Genomic DNA, 19,254 nt, shown 5'->3' on the forward strand with positions numbered 1-19,254 from the left:
TCAGCAATAAAGACCACTGTGCTGCAAAGGTAGTATAAAACAGATGTGCGCTGCTCACGATAGTCCTAAACTGCACATAGTCGGCATTTTTTTTCACTTGTCGCTCGTCCTGTTGTCTTCTTTCTTTGTCTCCGTTTTGTTCGCGCCCCCAGGCATATTAATATACGCGCATTACTGTGCGGTACTCACCTACTGCCACTGCATAATTTACAATCAAATTTCTTATGTGGTTTCGGTTTCAAGTGACGAACGATGGCTGTGCCGTATGCACCGACGTCACGCATGAAGATGCGGCGGTGCTGGCATCAGCAGTGACTTTCATTGCGTAGGAAAGGCGACTTATGAATGTTATGTCGAAACTATTCGCGGGACTTTGATCCATGAAAAACACAAATTGAGCTTTCTCAAAAACTAAGTCGCTTACATAATCCATGATTCCCGCTGCGCTATATTCCTGACATATTGCCAGTACACTTCTGAGCCACCAGCACACTGTGACAGCTTAATTTCAGTTTTTGTCAAAATTCAAGCACGCGTGTCCCGCCGTCGGTTCAGGTGAAGTTCATACACAGGCGCACTTGCACAGTCACGTAACATCTTTCTGATCAGACATCCACGTAGCGTCTTTGCAGTCACTGGGCCCGCAGTAGCTTTGCAGTAGCTGGTCCCGCACTGGGCGCCAAAATGGCGTCGTGTAATGTGTAAGGCACACGAGGGCTTTGTACAGTGATCAACGTTCCGTTCTGCCGTTCACATGGAGGAAGGAAACAATTCAGGATAGGCCATTACGCCACATTTTTTTGAAGCCGGATGTGAATTTAGCCTCCTCCCCCCACCTCCACCCCACTTGGCCGCCGTCGCAGCGCGCTTGCGCATGCGCTGCAGACAATGCAGCAGACGACGCCGCTGCGCCCAGCGTTACTATTGGCTGTATCGTCGGCCAAACTCCCAGAAGTCCTTGCGAAAGCGCGTGACTTCCGGCGCACTTTTTAGCAAGCAGCTCGGATAGTGAGGGCTTTCTGAGCTTTCCCTTTTTCCATGGTCGTTCATAACCCATGTTTCACCGAGGTTGACAGTTCTTTTTGCACACGACTTGACGAGCATCAGGATGCACGAGTGTCTCTGGCGGAGCAACACAGGGCGTTGGTGGTGGGTTGTCGCGAACCAACGCCGTCGAGCCCGTAAGTCAGAATGGCGTTGCCGTTGTGGTCGCCAGAAGCGTCTTTCAAGTGGCCACGCTTGGCAGTGTCGCTTTGTGGGCAGCCTGTAAGAGAAAGGCGAAAACGTAACAGACCAATCAAAAGATAATCTTCGAGCCAACAAAAATGATTCATACTTTTGCCTTTGCCTCTGAGCAACGCCGCCCGAGTTTCATTTCGCCATACCAGTACGTCTCTGCCGTGGACTTGCTTTGCAAAGAAGAAGGAAGTTATAGTTCAGTAATGCCTTGATATTCCGAATGCAAGCAGTTAAAGCGAGAGTTACATCGATTCCTAAGTGTTTGGTTTGAAAAGACTGCCATATGTTTGGGCGAACAGACTCACTCACAATGTCCTTTGTGGTGCGCCTATACACTTCCATCTTAGAGCGAAAAAAGCGGGAGGTAGTACTCCAGGGTTTTCCTTTTATTCAAGCAACCACGCGCGAGCAGACGCCTCAATTTAGAGCAGTAGGCCTAAATTACAAAAATTTTGGCGCTGGCGCAGCCTGCTAAAATTGGTTAGCAGAACACCATGGCGATTTACATGAAGCAACAAGATCATATTTGATCGCACGTGAAAGTTATGAAAATCTCAAAATTATTCCATTCTTGTAACAAATTGGCTGCGGAAACTGCGTTTCCTCTTAAGGCATAATGTGGGTGTACACTTCATCCTGAATTAAGATCATTCGGCTCAGCAGAGTACGAATAGAGATACGGAAGTAAGATATATACGACGTGGTGTATGACGTATGAAATCACATAAACAATGCTACCACACAACACCTGCCGCAGTTGTCCCGCCTACAGCCAAGCACAACACTTCTCATCATGTTCTAAAGCAGTCAGCTTGTGATGTCTGTCATAGGTGACTATAGTAAAACTCGTTTATTCGATGTGAAATAGGACATGGTATCGTCTTTCACGCGCACTGGCCATTCACGCCTCCACTTTTTTTTTTTCCAGAGCTAATAAGCGCAGAACACGTCCGATGAGCACGTCTTTGGAGTACTCTAATGCCGACTCCCTGCTTTGTCTTTTCGATTTTTTACGCTCAAACACTCGGCAGACAGTATAGCTCAGATGGCATTGGTTCGCATATTTACAACAAGGGAAGTATTTTGGTTAAAAGGAGACGTCAAATGATTGATTGTCTTTTACTGCTCTGTCACTAAATTTGCGGCAGGTGGGGCAACGAATGCGAAATTCTTTGAGGTGAATACGTCCCAGCACACAAAATATATCACATCATCACACTGTATGTGGGGGGTAAAACGTGGTGTTCGTATTATGATTTCATGCCTGCTGGAATGAATGTCCGGTTCACGGTAAAATGTCTGGTACATAGCACCAGCCAAGCATGCTCAGAAAGCAGCGGTTTCAGATTTGAGGAGCTGGTGGTGTTGGTCGTTTGGTCATGAGAATCGACAGACGCCATTGACTGGAAGGGTTTTTTTTTGGCGGGAAAAGCCGCTGCGTTATTGAGTTGTATATCCGACTGTACACGGATGAAATCGTCAGTACAAGTAGAAGTTATCCAGTACTAAAACTCGGTTGTGGCTTAGACAGCTTGGAAAGCAATTTCTTGCTGCGAAAAAAAATAAGTTATTGCGAAAGAGTAAATATTGCGACCCACACACTACCCCATGTGCGTGTACCGGTCGACGCGCACTTGCCATTTGCCTTTGGAAGGACATAGGTAAAGCTCGAAACCTTTTTATCGTGCCGCGTGTGCAGCACGGCGTCGTGCACACTTGGGAAGAACTTGGCCGTCGGCAGAACGTCGAGCACGCCACCCTTTTTCAGCATCCTGAACACAGACACTGCAAGAGATGCGACGCCAGAACCGTGAGACGGGCAGCAGGATTTCGCTGAAGACATCGGGCGCAACAATCTATACTGCACTCGCAACACTGCTTTTGAAAGAATGGAGAAAAAGTGATAGGGTTTTAACGTAGTTAAACCGAGTAGACGTGCGAAAGAATGTGTTTATATAGCATGGTTGGCTCATGGTATTGCTTTGCTGGGTCGTCGACACGTCTGGCCACGATATTATACTCAGGTTAAACTCTGATCGAGGTTAAGCTGATCTGATTTGTTTGCCCCGCAGAAGGAAGTTAATGAAGACGACGACGTGCAATGCAAAGCGCGAGCGTGTGTTGCAGTTAAACACGAGGCGTGATCAGCTGCGGCGGTAGCATACTGCTCTCGTGCAATGGCGAGCGAAGCTGATCTGTTCGCACCGCTGTGGGTTCGAAACCCAGTCGCGGTAATGTTTATTTTAATTCTGCACCCTCAAGGTTAGGGACCCAACACATTCTTGGTTGGGTTTGATCCCGTCAAGTAGTACTTTCGGCCTAAAATAACCGCTGGCAGCACCACACGACAGTCTCGAAATCACCTTGCAAGAAGTTAAGAGATGAAAAACTGCACGAGCCGCCTATGCGATAGCATAGGATTTATGCGAAGTTATGGCGCTATCACAGAAGTTATCCCGTTCGCTAAGCATGTGAACTCTGCCGCCTTCCCACCATTCTCACATTGAATAAAATGACACCCTCCAAAGCCTACAAGCATGTGTTCCACCAGGATCTAGGACCGCAAAGAGCACATTCCCGAAACCACACCCACTTCCGCGGTGCACGTGGATAACATTCTCATTGGCTAGCAGTGTCACGTGACAGTTTTTGGTGACACCTCCGCCAATCATGGAGCATTACAGATGTGCCGCCAGTCTCCTTAGCTGGCTGTAGTTACAACTACAGCCGCGCAGAGTTGAGAAGTACACATGTTTCGAAACTTCACTGGCAAAGAGCCACCGGGAGCACGTGAGCAATGGAGCAAAAACTTCTTACTAAAGCCGTGTTTTCGACGTTTTTTTATCCGTTCTCCTCAAACACACACACAAAAAAAAACTTCGTCAGTATTTCTGTTCGTTGTCCCGAATTAGCGGAGCACAGGTCTCCCAACAATGTAACCAGCTCGTCTTCAACCACGCATATTTATGTCACATCCAAACAGTTTTTGCAGAACGACTTTTGAAGCCGCCTATAGGTGTAGTTGGTACAGCGTTTATGAAGCTCTAAACAAGACACGTGTGAAGCGTACTTGCCTGAACATGCTGCGAGGAAAATGGAAATCCCCATGTCCCTATATTCCTTGAAAACCTGTGTGCGAGGGAAGAAGAAAGGAAATGAGTAGGCCGGGAAAACTAGAAAATTTATGGTGCACCAAAAACATACTTTAAGCCCCTGAAACCCTACTCCTTATAAACAATCGATATATTTTGGTGTAGATTATGGCAATGAAAGTAAATTTTCATATACAGGTCGGGCCAGGTAGCTTGAACGAATGTTTTAAAGACCAGTGGTATGTATGCTCATTAAGAAGGAGAAGATGAAGTATGCGGGGATACGGTGGCTGCAACTGGCACAACAACTGTCATCGGTGGCGTGACAAACGTTACGAAGTGACAGACAAGTGTCCCCATTGTGGTGCTGCGCCCGACCAGTGTGATGAAAAACACTTGCTGTGGACTTGCCCGGCTACAGCTTCTGTGAGACGACGTTTACTAAGAAAGGTTGGCCTGCGATGGGACGTTGCAGACGACTATACCAAGTGGACTCTAGATAATCGCTATATCACGAACTTGTGCCGCTTTTTAAGCGAGGCTTGTTTGCACTCATTTTTTTAACTTTCTTTCCTTTTTCATTATGCCTGATGGCAAACAGCTCGAATAAAAAAAAAAAAAAACTGGCAAATGACAGGGTTAATTGGGTAGACATGGGAGAGCTATTTGCCCTGCAGTGGGCGTAGTCCGGCTGATGATGATGACGGTATGCCCATAACAGAAGGTCGTCGCGGTGGCTCGGTGGTTATGGTGCTCGGCGGCTGACCCAAAAAACGTGGTTCGATTCCAGCCGCGGCTGTCGCATTTCCACGGAGGCGAAAAAAATGATTGAGGCCTGTGTACTGTGCGATATCAGTGCACGGTAAAGAATCCCAGATGTTTGAAATCATCCGGAGCCCTCCGATACGGCGTCCCTCATAATCTGAATCGCTTGAGGACGGTAAACCTCACAAAACCACAAAACCAATCGTAGCAGAACCTTGCAGAACTCGATATAACACTTTTACTATCGCCTCGCACCACGGTGATAAAATTACATCTGAAACAATTGCGTGTTCCTTTGGTGACGTCGTAGCTTAATGCATGATGCTTTGCACGTGCGATCGATGGGTACGAAAGGAAAGCTACTTTTCTTACGCGTGCACTGAGTCATACTGATGCATTTTCAGTTGCCGACAACGAACACGAAGTCGTGATCGGTTATTTATGAGACAGGATAAGCCGGCCTGCCACTGCGGTAGTGAGTTTTAGATATGGTTCAAGACAGGGCTTCACCGCTCGAAGCAGGTCTTCCCCGCTCAGTGGCAGAAGGTCGCTCTACTGAAAGAACTAATGCATTTTATCGCAAATAATGATGAATAGGAGAACCCCACAGCTTTCGTGGAAAAGGATTTGCTGCAGCTTGAGGCTGGCTCAGGTTCGTCCACTATAGTTATTGAGAGACGCATTTGTTAAACATTAATACTGACCATTTTAATTTCTATAGCTGTGTGAGCCACCGGCAAACGCTGGGCTTTCAGTGGAAAGGTTTTCTAAGCGCCGAGCTTTCCTTTGCAAACTTCGAAAGTTTCTTTATGTTTATTTTAATAAAACAAGCTTCCAAAACACTTTTGAGCTGAACAGATGACCTTCTAGATGAAAGCGATGTAGAAAAAAAAAAAGAAACGACGGGACACAGCTTCTACGTTGTGCTAGCCCAAAACTTTAAGCACATCCGCTCAAAACAGCTCAGCCAAACAGACCCAAGACATATTCTTCAGGAAGTCTGCATTTTTGCTCGCTTGCAGACTGGCCAAAAATTTGTGAAGTTTGACCTTTTTGGGGACAATTGAAACAATGTATATAGCCGGATACAACTCAAGGCTTTTCCCCGTCAAGAGAACCCTTTTCAGCCAATGGCGTCACCCGATTCTCATTAGCCTGCTAGGGTGACAATCCAGGTAGTGGCCGATGAAAGGGGATAGTCCGCTCCCTCCATGGTCGGGGATAGTCTCCTCCATGCATGTTCACGCTAGCAGAGTCAGGAGAATCGACTGACGTCATTGGCTGGAAGGAAAAGCAGCTTCACTCTTGAGTAGTGTCCGACTGCAGTAGAAAGGTCCAAGGTCATCCTTATGTTCTCTCACCTCCATCATGGTGTTTATGCTGGTGCCGTCCACGAAGCTGACCCGAGAGAAGTCGAATATAATGTACGAAGGGCGACCAGCCCCGGCGATTGGCTCGCCAGTCATATACACCGGTTCGGTAGGTCGCGTTTCGAAAGCCTGTACTGCCGCGTTGGCCGAGAAACTGCAGGAGGGCTCGCGTATCCTGATCACATTTCGAGCCTGTCGGAAAGAATTGCGAAGAAGATGTCACGACGCAGTCTGGAACCGCTCAGAGCTGTAGGCCTTGGTTCAGGAAGCAGGATGTAGCCTGTCATTACACACTGAGCAGAAAGGAGTAGAAAAAGAGAGTAAAGTTGTCCTCCAGTGCACACCCTTTAAATAAGGGATTGCACTAGAGGACACTTTATTCCTTTTTTACTCTCATATAGGCGCATTGGTGTTTAGAGTGTACAAGCAATGACATTGCGTAATTTTTGCTTCCAATGTGAAAAGCCCCAGACGCATATTACAGCAGTGTGCAGTGAAGAATAGATTACCTTTGCAGTGCTGGCAACTGGTGTTTTCCTCGGCGTCTTCCACGTGGGTTTGTCCTGGGTGCTGTTCAATAAAAAGGAACCAAAAAGAAAAAAAAGGTATAGTAAATTTATCGATTATTTCACTCCGAAATAACGATCTGCTTTAAGTTCATCGGCCATTTTTAGTGTGATTTTTATGGAGGCCGCCAACTGTTCAGGGGTTCATACAGTTCTTATCCTCAGCTTGGCTTTTGAAGGCCTGCTAGCGCAGATCACATCGATCACGCAGAATGAAACCGGCATCATGCGACTACCGTTAGTGACGTTGGTATCGGTCACGAGATCACTTATGAGTCACTTAACCTATTGTCATAGGCCACAAACTGGTTGGTCCCATTATACGGCACGCGACTCGTTGTCATATGGACTATTAAATGCTAGTGAGTCATACATGATTTACCAAACCCCTTACAGATGACCATGACATCCATAACCAAAGTCGTGTCACAGTATATCTGAACGTCCCTTCAAGTTTTTTTTTGTTTAACCATGGTATCTCATGCAAAAAAAATAAAGACTGCCAATTTTTTTTTCTGCTTTCATTGCAGTGTTTCAGTGCTGTTAGCCAGTGTGAATACAGCCTTATTCATGCACTACTGTTTGTCTTCTTCCATGCTGCCTTGCGTCACTATGCTGTCACTGGCATCACCGTGTTCGGACCCCCGAGCGCGCTGCTTTGCCATGGCACGTTGCAGTGACGTCACTGCGTTCTGTCAAATCAGCGTAGCGTGGTTTTACGCCGACGCCACAGAAGCAGAAAACGTGCCCTTAAAATCCATCGCTCCAACACTCGCAGACTTTTCATTTTCCTTCAGGAACGAAAATGGCGACAGCTTTACAGCGTCCCACTGCCCGGCCGTCCCTATGAATCTAGACCACGTGACCTATGCCACGTGACTGCACACGTCACGACTGCGAGAGCGCCCAATCGTGGTACCATGTGTCTATCACTGATCATGGCTTCACGTGGCCAACAATGTATATTCAGGCACCATGTGAGCGACGCCGTTGTTTTTGTTTCTGCTACGCGCATATGATATGACGCCGACGCCCTTTATCACGTAGAAATCCCGTCACACAGCTATCGCTGCACAAAAGAAGAAGAAATATTGAACTAAAGTTCAACAGGCTATTCGAAGGCGCACAGGAAGCAACGAAAACACCTCCGAGCACTGGCTTTTGAACAATGTGGCTCTACTAACGTCGGCCAGCAGTAAAGTGAACTTCAATGCACTGCATAGTGAGTTGACAACAATCTCTTTCAGATTTTTTCCTAAAGCTTCCGAATGTTGAAGTGCATTTATAGACTAGACACCTCAGCACTAAAAACTAGTGCTTGGCTGTTTTGCCAAGTTGTGAGGCTAAGCCTCTGAATGAGTGTCAACCATATCTTCTGTCCTACTCTGACCTTTACGAAGTTCATTGTTAGCCTAAACGAATTACACCCACGCGGGAAGCTCGGGCTCTGTCAGGAATACATTGCACCTTTTCAGGATCGGTACATTTCTTTAGGGTTAAGAGCCAAGCTGAAGCCCCACGAACGGCAGTCACAAAGTATTAGGCCTCCATATGATAATGAAACATAACTTACTTGACGTTGAAATTCAGCTTCCTCAACACTTCTGAGCGGAAGTAATCGGCATTCGCGAAGTGTATTGGTCCTCCGAAGTGAAACACTTTTACGCCAGGAACTTCAGCTGCCTGTAAAAGCAAACAAAAAAGGGCAGGCGACATCGAAAGTTACTGTCAAACCGCGCGGAGCGATGAACAAATCTAGTTCTGAGGACGAAGCGGGACAACGCTTTAAATCACGAAGACCACTCACAACGCCGTAGTCTTTCACAGGAACGTAGAAGTCAGTGTTTGGGATACTGCCCAGCAGGCAAGCCTTTGGTCTGAAAGAGAACAGTGCTCACATTGTGAACCTTAAATGGCCAATGTACAGGTGCAGTCAAAAGTAAATGGAAGGCGCGACAGCGTGGCAAACCATGTCGCAGCGCTTTCTAACGCCGGCTCTGGAAACTGGCTATCAGCAGACCCTTGTCTCGAGCGTACGGCAATCACTTTCGGCGGCTCGTATGGATGCTTATTGCTTTTCAAATGTGACACCACGGATTTCACAGGCGCTGCCTGCGATGTGTTTGGAGAGCGATTTGCGCCGTTTGAAAATAGCAGCTGGCGCGCGCAACCTCCGGTATGCCCGGCAGCGAGCGGTGCAATAACTGTTGTTGTTGTTGTTGCTCACCTTGTAGTAACTAATCAGTCATGATTTTGCCATCATCGGCGTGACGCGGGGCGTCTTTTATTTTTCATTGTGCTAAGATTCACATGGTTTATTATGGCTGCTCCAGTGTCCGCTCGGTAAATAAGGATGAAGAGCCCTCGCTTCTTTTAGTGCCTTCATTTCGTTTATTGTAAGTTGCGCATATGCCCTCGCGCATGTAATAACGAATAATGCGCACACAATACTCAAAAGGACATGATGCTGGTTTAGTGGATTTGTTCTATGCAACGGATGACGAGTTAAAATACGCGAAATGCTCATGTTACAAATTGGCTAAGTAATAATGCATGCTCAGCGCGTCAAATGTAACAATGAGATTCTTTATTTGCCTCCGTAGAAAGAATGTCTAGTTGGTTTGGCAACAAAAAAAATGCAAGGTGCAAAAGTAAACGCGGTTCAGAAGCGTGTGAAACTGCGAATGGCTGCTTCCATGCGCTGGGGCAGAGAATCGTACAGAGACTGAAGAAATTCGCGGTCTTGCTTAATGCGGTCCCATTCCCCTGCAAAGGCAAGCCACAACTCTTTTTTACTTGTTGCACCCAGGTTCATGCGTGCCAAGTTGGATTTAAGAACTCCCCATATATTTTCAATAATGTTGAAGTCCGCGCTCTTTGGCACCCATTGCAGCCGTCGAACTCCTCGCTCTTCTAGGAAATCTTGGACGACTTTAGCTTTGTGGACGGGGCTGTGGTCCTGCTGGAGCCAGTAAAAGCCATCCTTAAAGGGCCCGTCCAGGGCGAAAGGGATGAGTTAGGTGTCCAGGACAGCAGCCATAATAAACCATGTGAATCTTAGCACAAGGAAAAATAAAAGACGCCCCGCGTCACGCCGATGATGGCAAAATCATGACTGATTAGTTACTACAAGGTGAGCAACAACAACAACAACAGTTATTGCACCGCTCGCTGCCGGGCATACCGGAGGTTGCGCGCGCCAGCTGCTATTTTCAAACGGCGCAAATCGCTCTCCAAACACATCGCAGGCAGCGCCCGTGAAATCCGTGGTGTCACATTTGAAAAGCAATTAACATCCATTCGAGCCGCCGAAAGTGATTGCCGTACGCTCGAGACAAGGGTCTGCTGATAGCCAGTTTCCAGAGCCGGCGTTAGAAAGCGCTGCGACATGGTTTGCCACGCTGTCGCGCCTTCCATTTACTTTTGACTGCACCTGTACACCCGGCCAATTCTTTAACAGTACCTCGCGAGCGTCGACCAAACTGCTTGCCAGCACCTTATCGCGGCGCGGAGCGGTGAAGCCACCGAGAATAACCACGTGCTCACAAGTTTTTGTACACAGCGATTGTCGTCTGCTGGCTCTTCCCGCTATCGCTACACAACCCCGGCCGCGTTCTTGCCCTCACCCCCGGTTGGTGACAGCGGCGTCATGGGAAAGAAAAAGAGCAGCGAACGACAGGGTGGCCAAATCTTTGATAAAGTTCGATAAAAGCATGACGCTAGCTTTTACCTATAGCCGCAAAATTCCGTACTCCGGCAAATTCGGTAACGCACGACAACCCAAGAGCGAGATATGGCCATCGTTGCTATAGCTGCTGCGGATCCCTTCATGACTGCGGGCCAGGTAAAGGGCATTGTCGGCTTGGACCCAAGTGACGAGCGTGTGCGAAAACGGCTTCGTGAAGCAGGCTTCACGAACAGGTGCGCGGCCTAAAAGCCATGGCTTTCGTCCGGCAGCAAGGCAGAAAGGCTGCGGTTTGCGCGCGAGCATCTTCAGGGGACAGTGGACGACTGGGATCAAATCGCATTCACCGACGAGTCAAGATTCTGTACCCAGTGGGACCAAAAGCAGAGTCTGTCGTCCAGCTGGTGCAAGGTATGCAGTGCATGGTTTGTGTGTGATTGTAAAGAATGCACAGATTCGACTTTCCGCTCAGTTTAATGTTACTCACAAATGCGCAAAAACGCTTACTTTCATCGCAAGAAATTAACTGAGCAGCTTTTTTTCTTCACTAAGTTTTGACTTGAAATTACACCAAGAATGTGGTATTATTCTGAGATATTAACACCAGCTGTTTTTACTTTCGTATCGGTATGACCCTTACAATACCAAGGCCGTAAGAGGAAGTGGCCACAGGAGTGTTAGTCTTGGGAGTCGTCACCAAGGAAGGACTCGAGCCCATCTATCTGATTCCCGAACGTTTCTGCTCGGACGCATATATTGAAATTATTGAGCACAAGATTTTTCCCCCCATGCTTGATGGCCGTTTCAGGGACGGTTTTCTTTTTATCTTCAACATGGCTTTTCCCTATTCATATTTCCCGATCTGTGAAGGCTTACCTAGAGGAAGTCGGCGTCATGACGCTGCCATGGCCGCCTCAAGGAGCCGACTTCAGCATAATTGAGATTGTTTGGGGAGTAATGAAGAGCAACCTCTGAAGAATGCGATTCCCGGCGAGCTCTGGGAAGCCGTCAAGGGAGAATGGGAATTGCTCAAAGCCTACATAGACCTCGTTCCGGCCCTATATGACTCACTACCCCGACATATGGCTGGAGTTGATGAGTCTGATGGACATAGCTTACTGACTACTGAGGGCGCACTTGCACGCACATGCGCTGAAGCGCACGCAAGCGTCATCGCATGCAAGGTGTAGAAAGTGCCTCAATAAACAGTGCCTGACTGTCCACCAACATCCAACGAGGCGCCTTATTTTCCGTTAAACGAAGAATTTGTCTTGTTTTGTTAATCGTTTTCTAGCGTATGCACAATCATGGAATAATGCTGGCCGAACAATGCCACCTGTCTATGCTATCTCGGTTCGGCCGAGAATCTGCGCACTCAGCAACCGTGGCAGGGGTTGTGTAGCGATAGTGGGAAGAGCCAGCAGACGACAGTAGCTGTGTAAGAAAGCTTGTGAGCACGCGGTTTTTCTCGCTGGCTTCACCGCTCGGCGCCGCGAGAAGGCTCTGGCAAGCAGTTTGGTCGACGCTCACGCGGTACTGCTAATGAATTGGCCGGGTCTACATTCTTTGTGTTTTAGCATGCGTTTATGAAGTCCCTTCGCTGAATGTAAGGTCAATATTGAAAGTGTACGCAAGCATTTGTCGCCTACAAAGCGAAAAAAAAAACTTCATTCTATACGATCAATCCGGCTGATAAGGAACAGCATGCGTAAGCAGAGTTCTCCTGGACGAAGCAGCCGCTGGCGCTGACGGGTTTCAGACCGCGCAAGTCTATGGTGTGATTCAGTTTGCCAATTACCATGTGACACGTCGTGCCCCCTCTCCACTTCTCCGATTCAATCTAGCAATCACAGTGGTTGACACGCAGTCACTCTCTCTCCACTCTTCCCCATCTTTTCTCTTTCTTCCTTCCCTTTGAATTGGAGAGGAGATTTTCCTCTCTCCACTTTGCCGTCTGTCAGCCGAGGCCGCAGAAGTACGGACGGACACATTTTTCCGACAAGGCTGTTCTAATGCTAACGCAGTATAACCTATTCAGCAATGCTTTAAACTGTGTATGCCTTGAGCAAACGTCACAACCGATGGCATCATACCAGCATGTCATTACTGTTGCATGGTCTTTTAGCCCGAATGGCATTCAGATGAAAACGGCTTGAAGAGTGATTGGGCTCATACCTTTTGATCTGGTAGATCAGCGTGAGTAATGAGAAGATGATTCCGATGACGAGTCCGAACTGTACATCCACCAGCACGGTGGCTAGAAATGACACCATCCATATGTTCTGCAAGAAAGCAGAGAGCACTGTCATCCATGGCAGATATGAAAGTGATGGTTTCTTTTTGAGAACTATCCATTTGCAAGTACACAAAATTCGCTCAAAATATGAGATAACGGCTAATATTCCGACCTTAAATTCCGACAGACTGAGTCTAAAATGACTTCGTTGGCATTCTTAGTCTCAGGTCATGTTCACCGAGCACCGCGAGACATGTGGAGATCGTGGCTTCGGTACCTTCTATAATTTTTTTTTACTACTTCATGGGGTCAAACTCAACCGAGAATCCTGTGGCGACCCTGACCTTGAGGGGGCAGAAATAAAATAGTGCCGCGACTGGATTGCCGTGACTGGGCGGCGCGAACAGATCAGTTTCGCTGGCCACTTATTTCTACGAAAATACTTGGGGCGAGTTATTTGACTTTTCACTTTTAACATTGCACTCATATTCAGCTCTCCTACAGCGTCACTGAAGGTTAGCCAGTGCCGTGTTTGACAGAATTAAAGCAGGGTTGACATTCCTTTTCGCTCTTCGATGTTTTTAACTACATATGCACTGTGTAAACGACTAGAACATTGTTAAACACTGTTAGAGATGTAAAGGCAACCTACGCCGTCAATCTTCGAAATCTTCCAGAAGCGCTGGAAATCCTTGACTTGCAGAAAGACTTTCTTGAGTGAAACAAATATGATCGTGCAAAGAATAGCCTGTAAAGGAAGAACAAAAATCGGCTTTGCTCATAAAAGTATAAGCTGTCAGGAAGTCGTTCTCTCCTTTTAATTTGCTTTATACAGGGTGTATCACCTAAGACTTTCTGCAATTTTTAAAAATAAGCTATTTGAATTAGATGCGCGCTTTTTCTGGCATAACATTGTCAGTGGTGTAGTACATCATAATGCAGCTAAGACGTGCTAACTAGCAGGCTTGTTAACCAACATTTAATAGTTAACTTTTAAACTATTACCGTTGGGCTCCTTAATTATTGAGAGGCATGTAGCCCACCGTAAGTAATGTCCATATCCGTTTTTAGAATTTCGAGAACGCGATTATCCTCGGCGCTGTGGCCCAACAAATTTCGCCTACATCGCGCCAAAATACATGCGGTTTGAGAAGCTTGCAGGCAAAGCAACCTCTCCAGTGTACCTAACTCGTCGAAATAGCCAAAATTTGTTGGGCCACAGCGCCGAGGATAATCGCGTTCTCGAAATTCTAAAAACGGATATGGACATTACTTACGGTGGGCTACATGCCTCTCAATAATTAAGGAGCCCAATTGTAATAGTTAAAAAGCTAACTATTAAATATTGGTTAACAAGCCTGCTAGTTAGCACGTCTTAGATGCATTATGATGTACTACACCACTGACAATGCAATGCCAGAAAAAGCGGGCATCTAATTCAAATAGCTTATTTTTAAAAATTGCAGAAAGTCTTAGGTGAAACACCCTGTATAGCTCTGCTTGAATTGACAAGGCGCCAAAATAAAACTAAAATTTTACATAAGATTTTCGAAAAGACTGAGACGCAGCAAACGTGACGCTGTGCAAATCATACCCAACAATTCTGGACAAAAACATTTTGAACGGAAAAAAATTTATGAACGCAATATTTTTAGTATATTGGAATATTGCACTATAACAATCAATATATCCGCAGATCCGCATTTGCATTTTTGCAAGCTATTGGTTTTCTAGGGCAGCCTTAACCGCTTGATGCGAGCTATGGAAAAACTTTAAGGCTACACATCGAAATAATGAACCACTACCTTCAATATTTCGATGACATTAGGTTAGTTTTCCTATAGTCAAATTTTTTTTTCCAAGAATGTTGGACAAGATTGCGCGGGATTTGTGTTTTACCTAAATACATTTGTTAATGCTACTGTACTGTTTTGAGCAAGGTTTATTTGAATTACGATTTGTACGTATTAGGACCATTTCTATGCTACAAGACAAACCTATTGCTTTTGTACTGACTATAAACCAGGATATGTTAAATTTTTGTGAAGCCAAAGGAGTCTTACCACGGGAAGCTTTTCGAAGTAGGAACTGAGGCACGTGATGACAATGAAGATTATGACAGAGTTGACGAAGCTGACGACCTGGCAGAAAATACACCTGTTAGATAAGATGACATGCCAACATAATATACTTGGTCCGTATTTATACTGTTCTCGATTAAGTGTACTGTCTTAAGCGATTTTATAGGTAATGATTAGGTTAAAAAAGCACAGGTCTAATGCTTCAGCGAAGCTTAGTTTTTTTTTTAGTGATGAAAAAAAAGAGCACATTGATATAGCTGGCCGTGTAGTTCCTTCGTCTTGCACAGTTCCATTTTTATTTAGACAGGAAATCATTGTCGCTTTAGAAAAAGATGCACATTGGTTTCGTTTGGTTTCGTTATTAGGCGATCTCTTCAGATCTCTTTCACTTCAGCCCCGCCGCGGTGGATCAGTGATTACGGCGCTCGGCTGCTGGCCCGAAAGACGCGGGTTCGATCCCGGCCGCAGCGGCCGAATTTCGATAGAGGCGAAATTCTAGAGGCCGGTGCACTGTGCGATGTCAGTGCACGTCGAAGAACCCCAGGTGGTCGATATTTCCGGAGCCCTTCACTACAGCGTCCCTCAGCTGCCTGGGTCGCTTTGGGACGCTAAACCCCTATAAACCAATCCAATCTTTCACTTTGTTCCAGGGTGCGCAGAGACAAATGCTTGCTTTCAGTTCGCAGCGTTTAGGTAATAAGAGGTTTCGAAAATTAAGTCTTGTAACTTAGCAGGTATCATTATCACTTACTGTGGTCGGTGCCATCCGCCATTTTTTTTCGGCCCTCGTCAAAGCAGCGTCGGTCAAAGCGGCGTTGGTGACGCCTACGCGCTATACAGGGTGTTTTACCTAAGACTTTACACAACTTTTAAATATAGGCTTTTTGAGTTAGAAGATCGCTTTCTTCGACAGAGCACTGTCAGCGGCCTAGTACATGAGAACACTGCTAAGACGTACTGACTAGCTGGTTGGCTAACTAATATTGAATTGTTAACTTTTTAAGTATTGCCGTTAGGCTCCTTAATTACTGAGAGGCATGTAGTAGTGACGCAAAACTATCGATAGTACTATCGATAGTTGAGCCACTTTCGAACTATCGATGGCAAAAAAGAGTATCGATAGTACTAGCGATATTACTATCGATAGTTCTAGTGATAGTACTATCGATAGCCATAACGATACTTGTTATATATAGTACTATCGATACTATAAAATCAACCACGCGTACCCACTGCATCCTAAACTTGGTTTCCCGAGTGTGTAGTATGCAGGTGATTCTATAGGAACTGACAGGACTCGCCGGTTTTCGCGGCCTACGCGTCACCGAGCTCTGCGGGCGTTCCCTACGTAAAGTTGCTAGATAAAATGTTAACGTGCGAATGTCCTCGTTGTGAAGCATGTGTGCGAAAACCATTCTGCAGCGGTTACGTAAGCAAGCGAGCACAGCTTGTGCTTTTTGTTCTTTCATCGGATGCAGTTCCAGGTGTTCTTCTGAACTGTCCCAGTGCTTGCTCTTTCATCGGATGCAGTTCCAGGTATTTTTCCGAACTCTCCTAGTGCACGTTAAAGAACCACAGCTGGTCGAAATTTACCCGGAGACCTCCACTACGGCATCCCTCATAGCTTGAGTTTCTTTGGGACGTTAAGCCTCATGAGACCGTCAAACCAATCAGGTATCGCAAATGTGTTGGTTATATCGCTGGCCAACAAATGCATAATATCAATATTGTTACTATCAATAGTCTTACCATCGACTGGTTCACTATCGATAGCAGTAGCTATCGCTAGTAGTACTATCGATAGCAACACTATTGATTATAATACTATCGATTCTAATATCTATAGTAATACTATCGATAGTAGAATCGATAGTATTACTATCGATAGTCTATCGCATAGTTTCTTTACACTATCGATAGTTTCAAAAAAAAACTATCGATACTATCGATAGTTAATTTTCCGATAGTTTTGCATCACTAGCGTGTAGCCCACTGTATGTAATATACATACCAGTTTGAATATCGGAAACGCGGTTACCCTCGGCGCTGTGGGCCAACAATTTTGGCCATTTCGATGAGTTAAGTGCACTGGAGAGGTTGCTGCAAGCTTCTCGAAAGGGCATGTGTTTTGCCTCGATGTAGCCAAAATTTGTTTTCGTGACACCGTCTTCACTATGTCGCAACGCTGGGCAATACAAGATTAAGGCGTGTGGGACCCTATTCATTTCGTTCTGACGTGATAGCATTATAAAGCCCCATGAGGCCAGAATGCGTAGTTCACAAAATTCGCGCCAGCCCGGAGCATTCAATTGGCTGGAGAGGGGTGACGTCACCAGAAGGAAGCATACCCATTGGCCCATGGGCTTGCGGAAGTTACCTCATTTCCGGTGAAGGTATCAACGGGTACTGATGATATATGGTATTGCCAACACAATGAAATTAGGTGTACTTTTCAATTTTGTTTTATTCACGCTGCAACGTTTGCACGCAGCGTTCGAAGCACGGTTCAGAGCCTTTACAACCCTTCTTGTGCAAAAATGTCTCACGAGTCAAAGCGCTGCACTTACCTGCGTCTTGCCTCCGGCGCCTTCTTGTATGGAACTACGTGGTACTGACGCCCCAACTGGGAAACAGGCGAAGAAAGCGCCGAACATGTTGCAGGCGCCGAGTGCGAGGAACTCCTGTGAGAGGATTAACATTAGCGAGGATCAAAGGCGGATGTGTTCTCCTCTCATGAGATTAGTTGTAATCAAGTCTTTAAAGCGTTGCAGGCTCCCATTTTTGTTTCTGCGCGGGGTCGCTTCGACCGATTTGTGTGCCTGTGTCCGTATGTACTATGTGTCTCTTACATTCTGTAAGCAGACTCGACAAACGCATCGCTGGCGTTAAACACATTCTGCGGTGGGATGCAACTAAGGAGCGAAGCGGCAGGTGCCCTTCAAAGTTTGCTCTCCAGGCAATACGGTAGAACGGTATTCAGGACGCCGCGGTCAACCCTATTGTGACGAGGTTAATCCCCATTCATCTGCTACCCCGTATGATGTCATGGTAGCAGATCGAAGGAATTAACCATGACGTCATGAGAATCGGTTGACGCTATTGGCTGGAGGACCTGCTTTGAGGGACATTTGCCGCTCCGTTTTTGAGTTGTATCGTAACTGCTTGCCTAGATTTAGAAATAATGGAGGATCTCAAACTGTTGCGAAAAGTAATATACTATTGTCACTGCCTGTTCCCGCACCATGTTTTCTCCTAATTCACATTTTATTTATTTATTTATTTATTTATTCAAAATACCTTACAGGGCCCAGAAGGGCACTGAGTAAGGGGGACAAAAACAATAGATTAAGCAAATAGGAACAATGAGTTAAAAAGAACGCGTGATACAAGGCAAAAAGTAAACACAATTATAAATATACAGGGCAAAACGTAGCTACAAGACATACATCACCGCGAGCAACAAAAATTAAAATAGTAGCAAGAATGCATCGCATGTGCCCAATACACATCGAAAGAAAAAGCAGCAGCCATAAAAAATATACTAATGGTTGAAATTGCACAAGAAACCAAAACTTAATACAAGACCAACGAGAAGAAAAGGGAACCAAGGACACAGAACAACCTGAATCTTGTCCTGTACCAAGTGAGAGCTTATGAATCGGTGTATGGAAGTCACTGCACATGTCGTTGCGTCCGCATATAACTGTCTGTGGATATGAAAGAAGCCAACAGCCACAGAAACCAAGGGGCACAGGGGATTTTTTTTTAATTGATTTATTTATTTTGTGGTGTTGACCAATTTAGAATATTACTGAATATGTTACCGCTTAAAGCTAATTGATTAGAAAAGCAGAAGAAAAAACAACCACATGCCGCCGGTGGGATCCGAACACACGACCTCCGAATTACGCGTCCGGTGCTCTACCTCTGAGCTACGGCGACGGCTGTCAAGTCTTCTGTTTGCGAAGGTATTTTATGTTTACAAGTAACTTAACCTTGGGTGTGTTCACCGGACGCGTAATTCGGAGGTCGTGGGTTCGGATCCCACCGGCGGCATGTGGTTGTTTTTTCTTCCGCTTTTCTAATCAATTAGCTTTAAGCGATGACATATTCAGTAATATTCTAAATTGATCAACACCACAAAATAAATAAATAAATAAAAATTAAAAATCCCCTGTGCCCCTTGGTTTCTGTGGCTGTTGGCTTCTTTCATATTTATA

General features: G+C 45.9%; 1 protein-coding gene across 1 annotated transcript in view; it reads right to left on the reverse strand.

Annotated features, from left to right (window-relative positions):
* Positions 1 to 488: 488 nt before the first annotated feature.
* Positions 489 to 19,254, reverse strand: part of LOC149330232 (prestin-like) — a 33,424-nt gene continuing 14,658 nt past the window's right edge. Inside the window, exons 8-19 of the mRNA XM_089560847.1 lie at positions 17,602 to 17,715; positions 15,017 to 15,094; positions 13,606 to 13,701; positions 12,893 to 12,999; positions 8,840 to 8,909; positions 8,606 to 8,715; positions 6,976 to 7,036; positions 6,458 to 6,658; positions 4,314 to 4,368; positions 2,915 to 3,024; positions 1,337 to 1,409; positions 489 to 1,264 (exon numbers count right to left, since the gene is read on the reverse strand). Of these exons, the coding sequence (XP_089416973.1) occupies positions 1,104 to 1,264; positions 1,337 to 1,409; positions 2,915 to 3,024; positions 4,314 to 4,368; positions 6,458 to 6,658; positions 6,976 to 7,036; positions 8,606 to 8,715; positions 8,840 to 8,909; positions 12,893 to 12,999; positions 13,606 to 13,701; positions 15,017 to 15,094; positions 17,602 to 17,715 (1,236 nt within the window). The 3' untranslated portion in view covers positions 489 to 1,103. The remainder of the gene's footprint in view (positions 1,265 to 1,336; positions 1,410 to 2,914; positions 3,025 to 4,313; positions 4,369 to 6,457; positions 6,659 to 6,975; positions 7,037 to 8,605; positions 8,716 to 8,839; positions 8,910 to 12,892; positions 13,000 to 13,605; positions 13,702 to 15,016; positions 15,095 to 17,601; positions 17,716 to 19,254) is intronic.

This window comes from Amblyomma mixtum, chromosome 9 (genome assembly GCF_055824585.1).
Source record: "Amblyomma mixtum isolate Tamu chromosome 9, ASM5582458v1, whole genome shotgun sequence".
Taxonomy (NCBI): Eukaryota; Metazoa; Arthropoda; class Arachnida; order Ixodida; family Ixodidae; genus Amblyomma; species Amblyomma mixtum.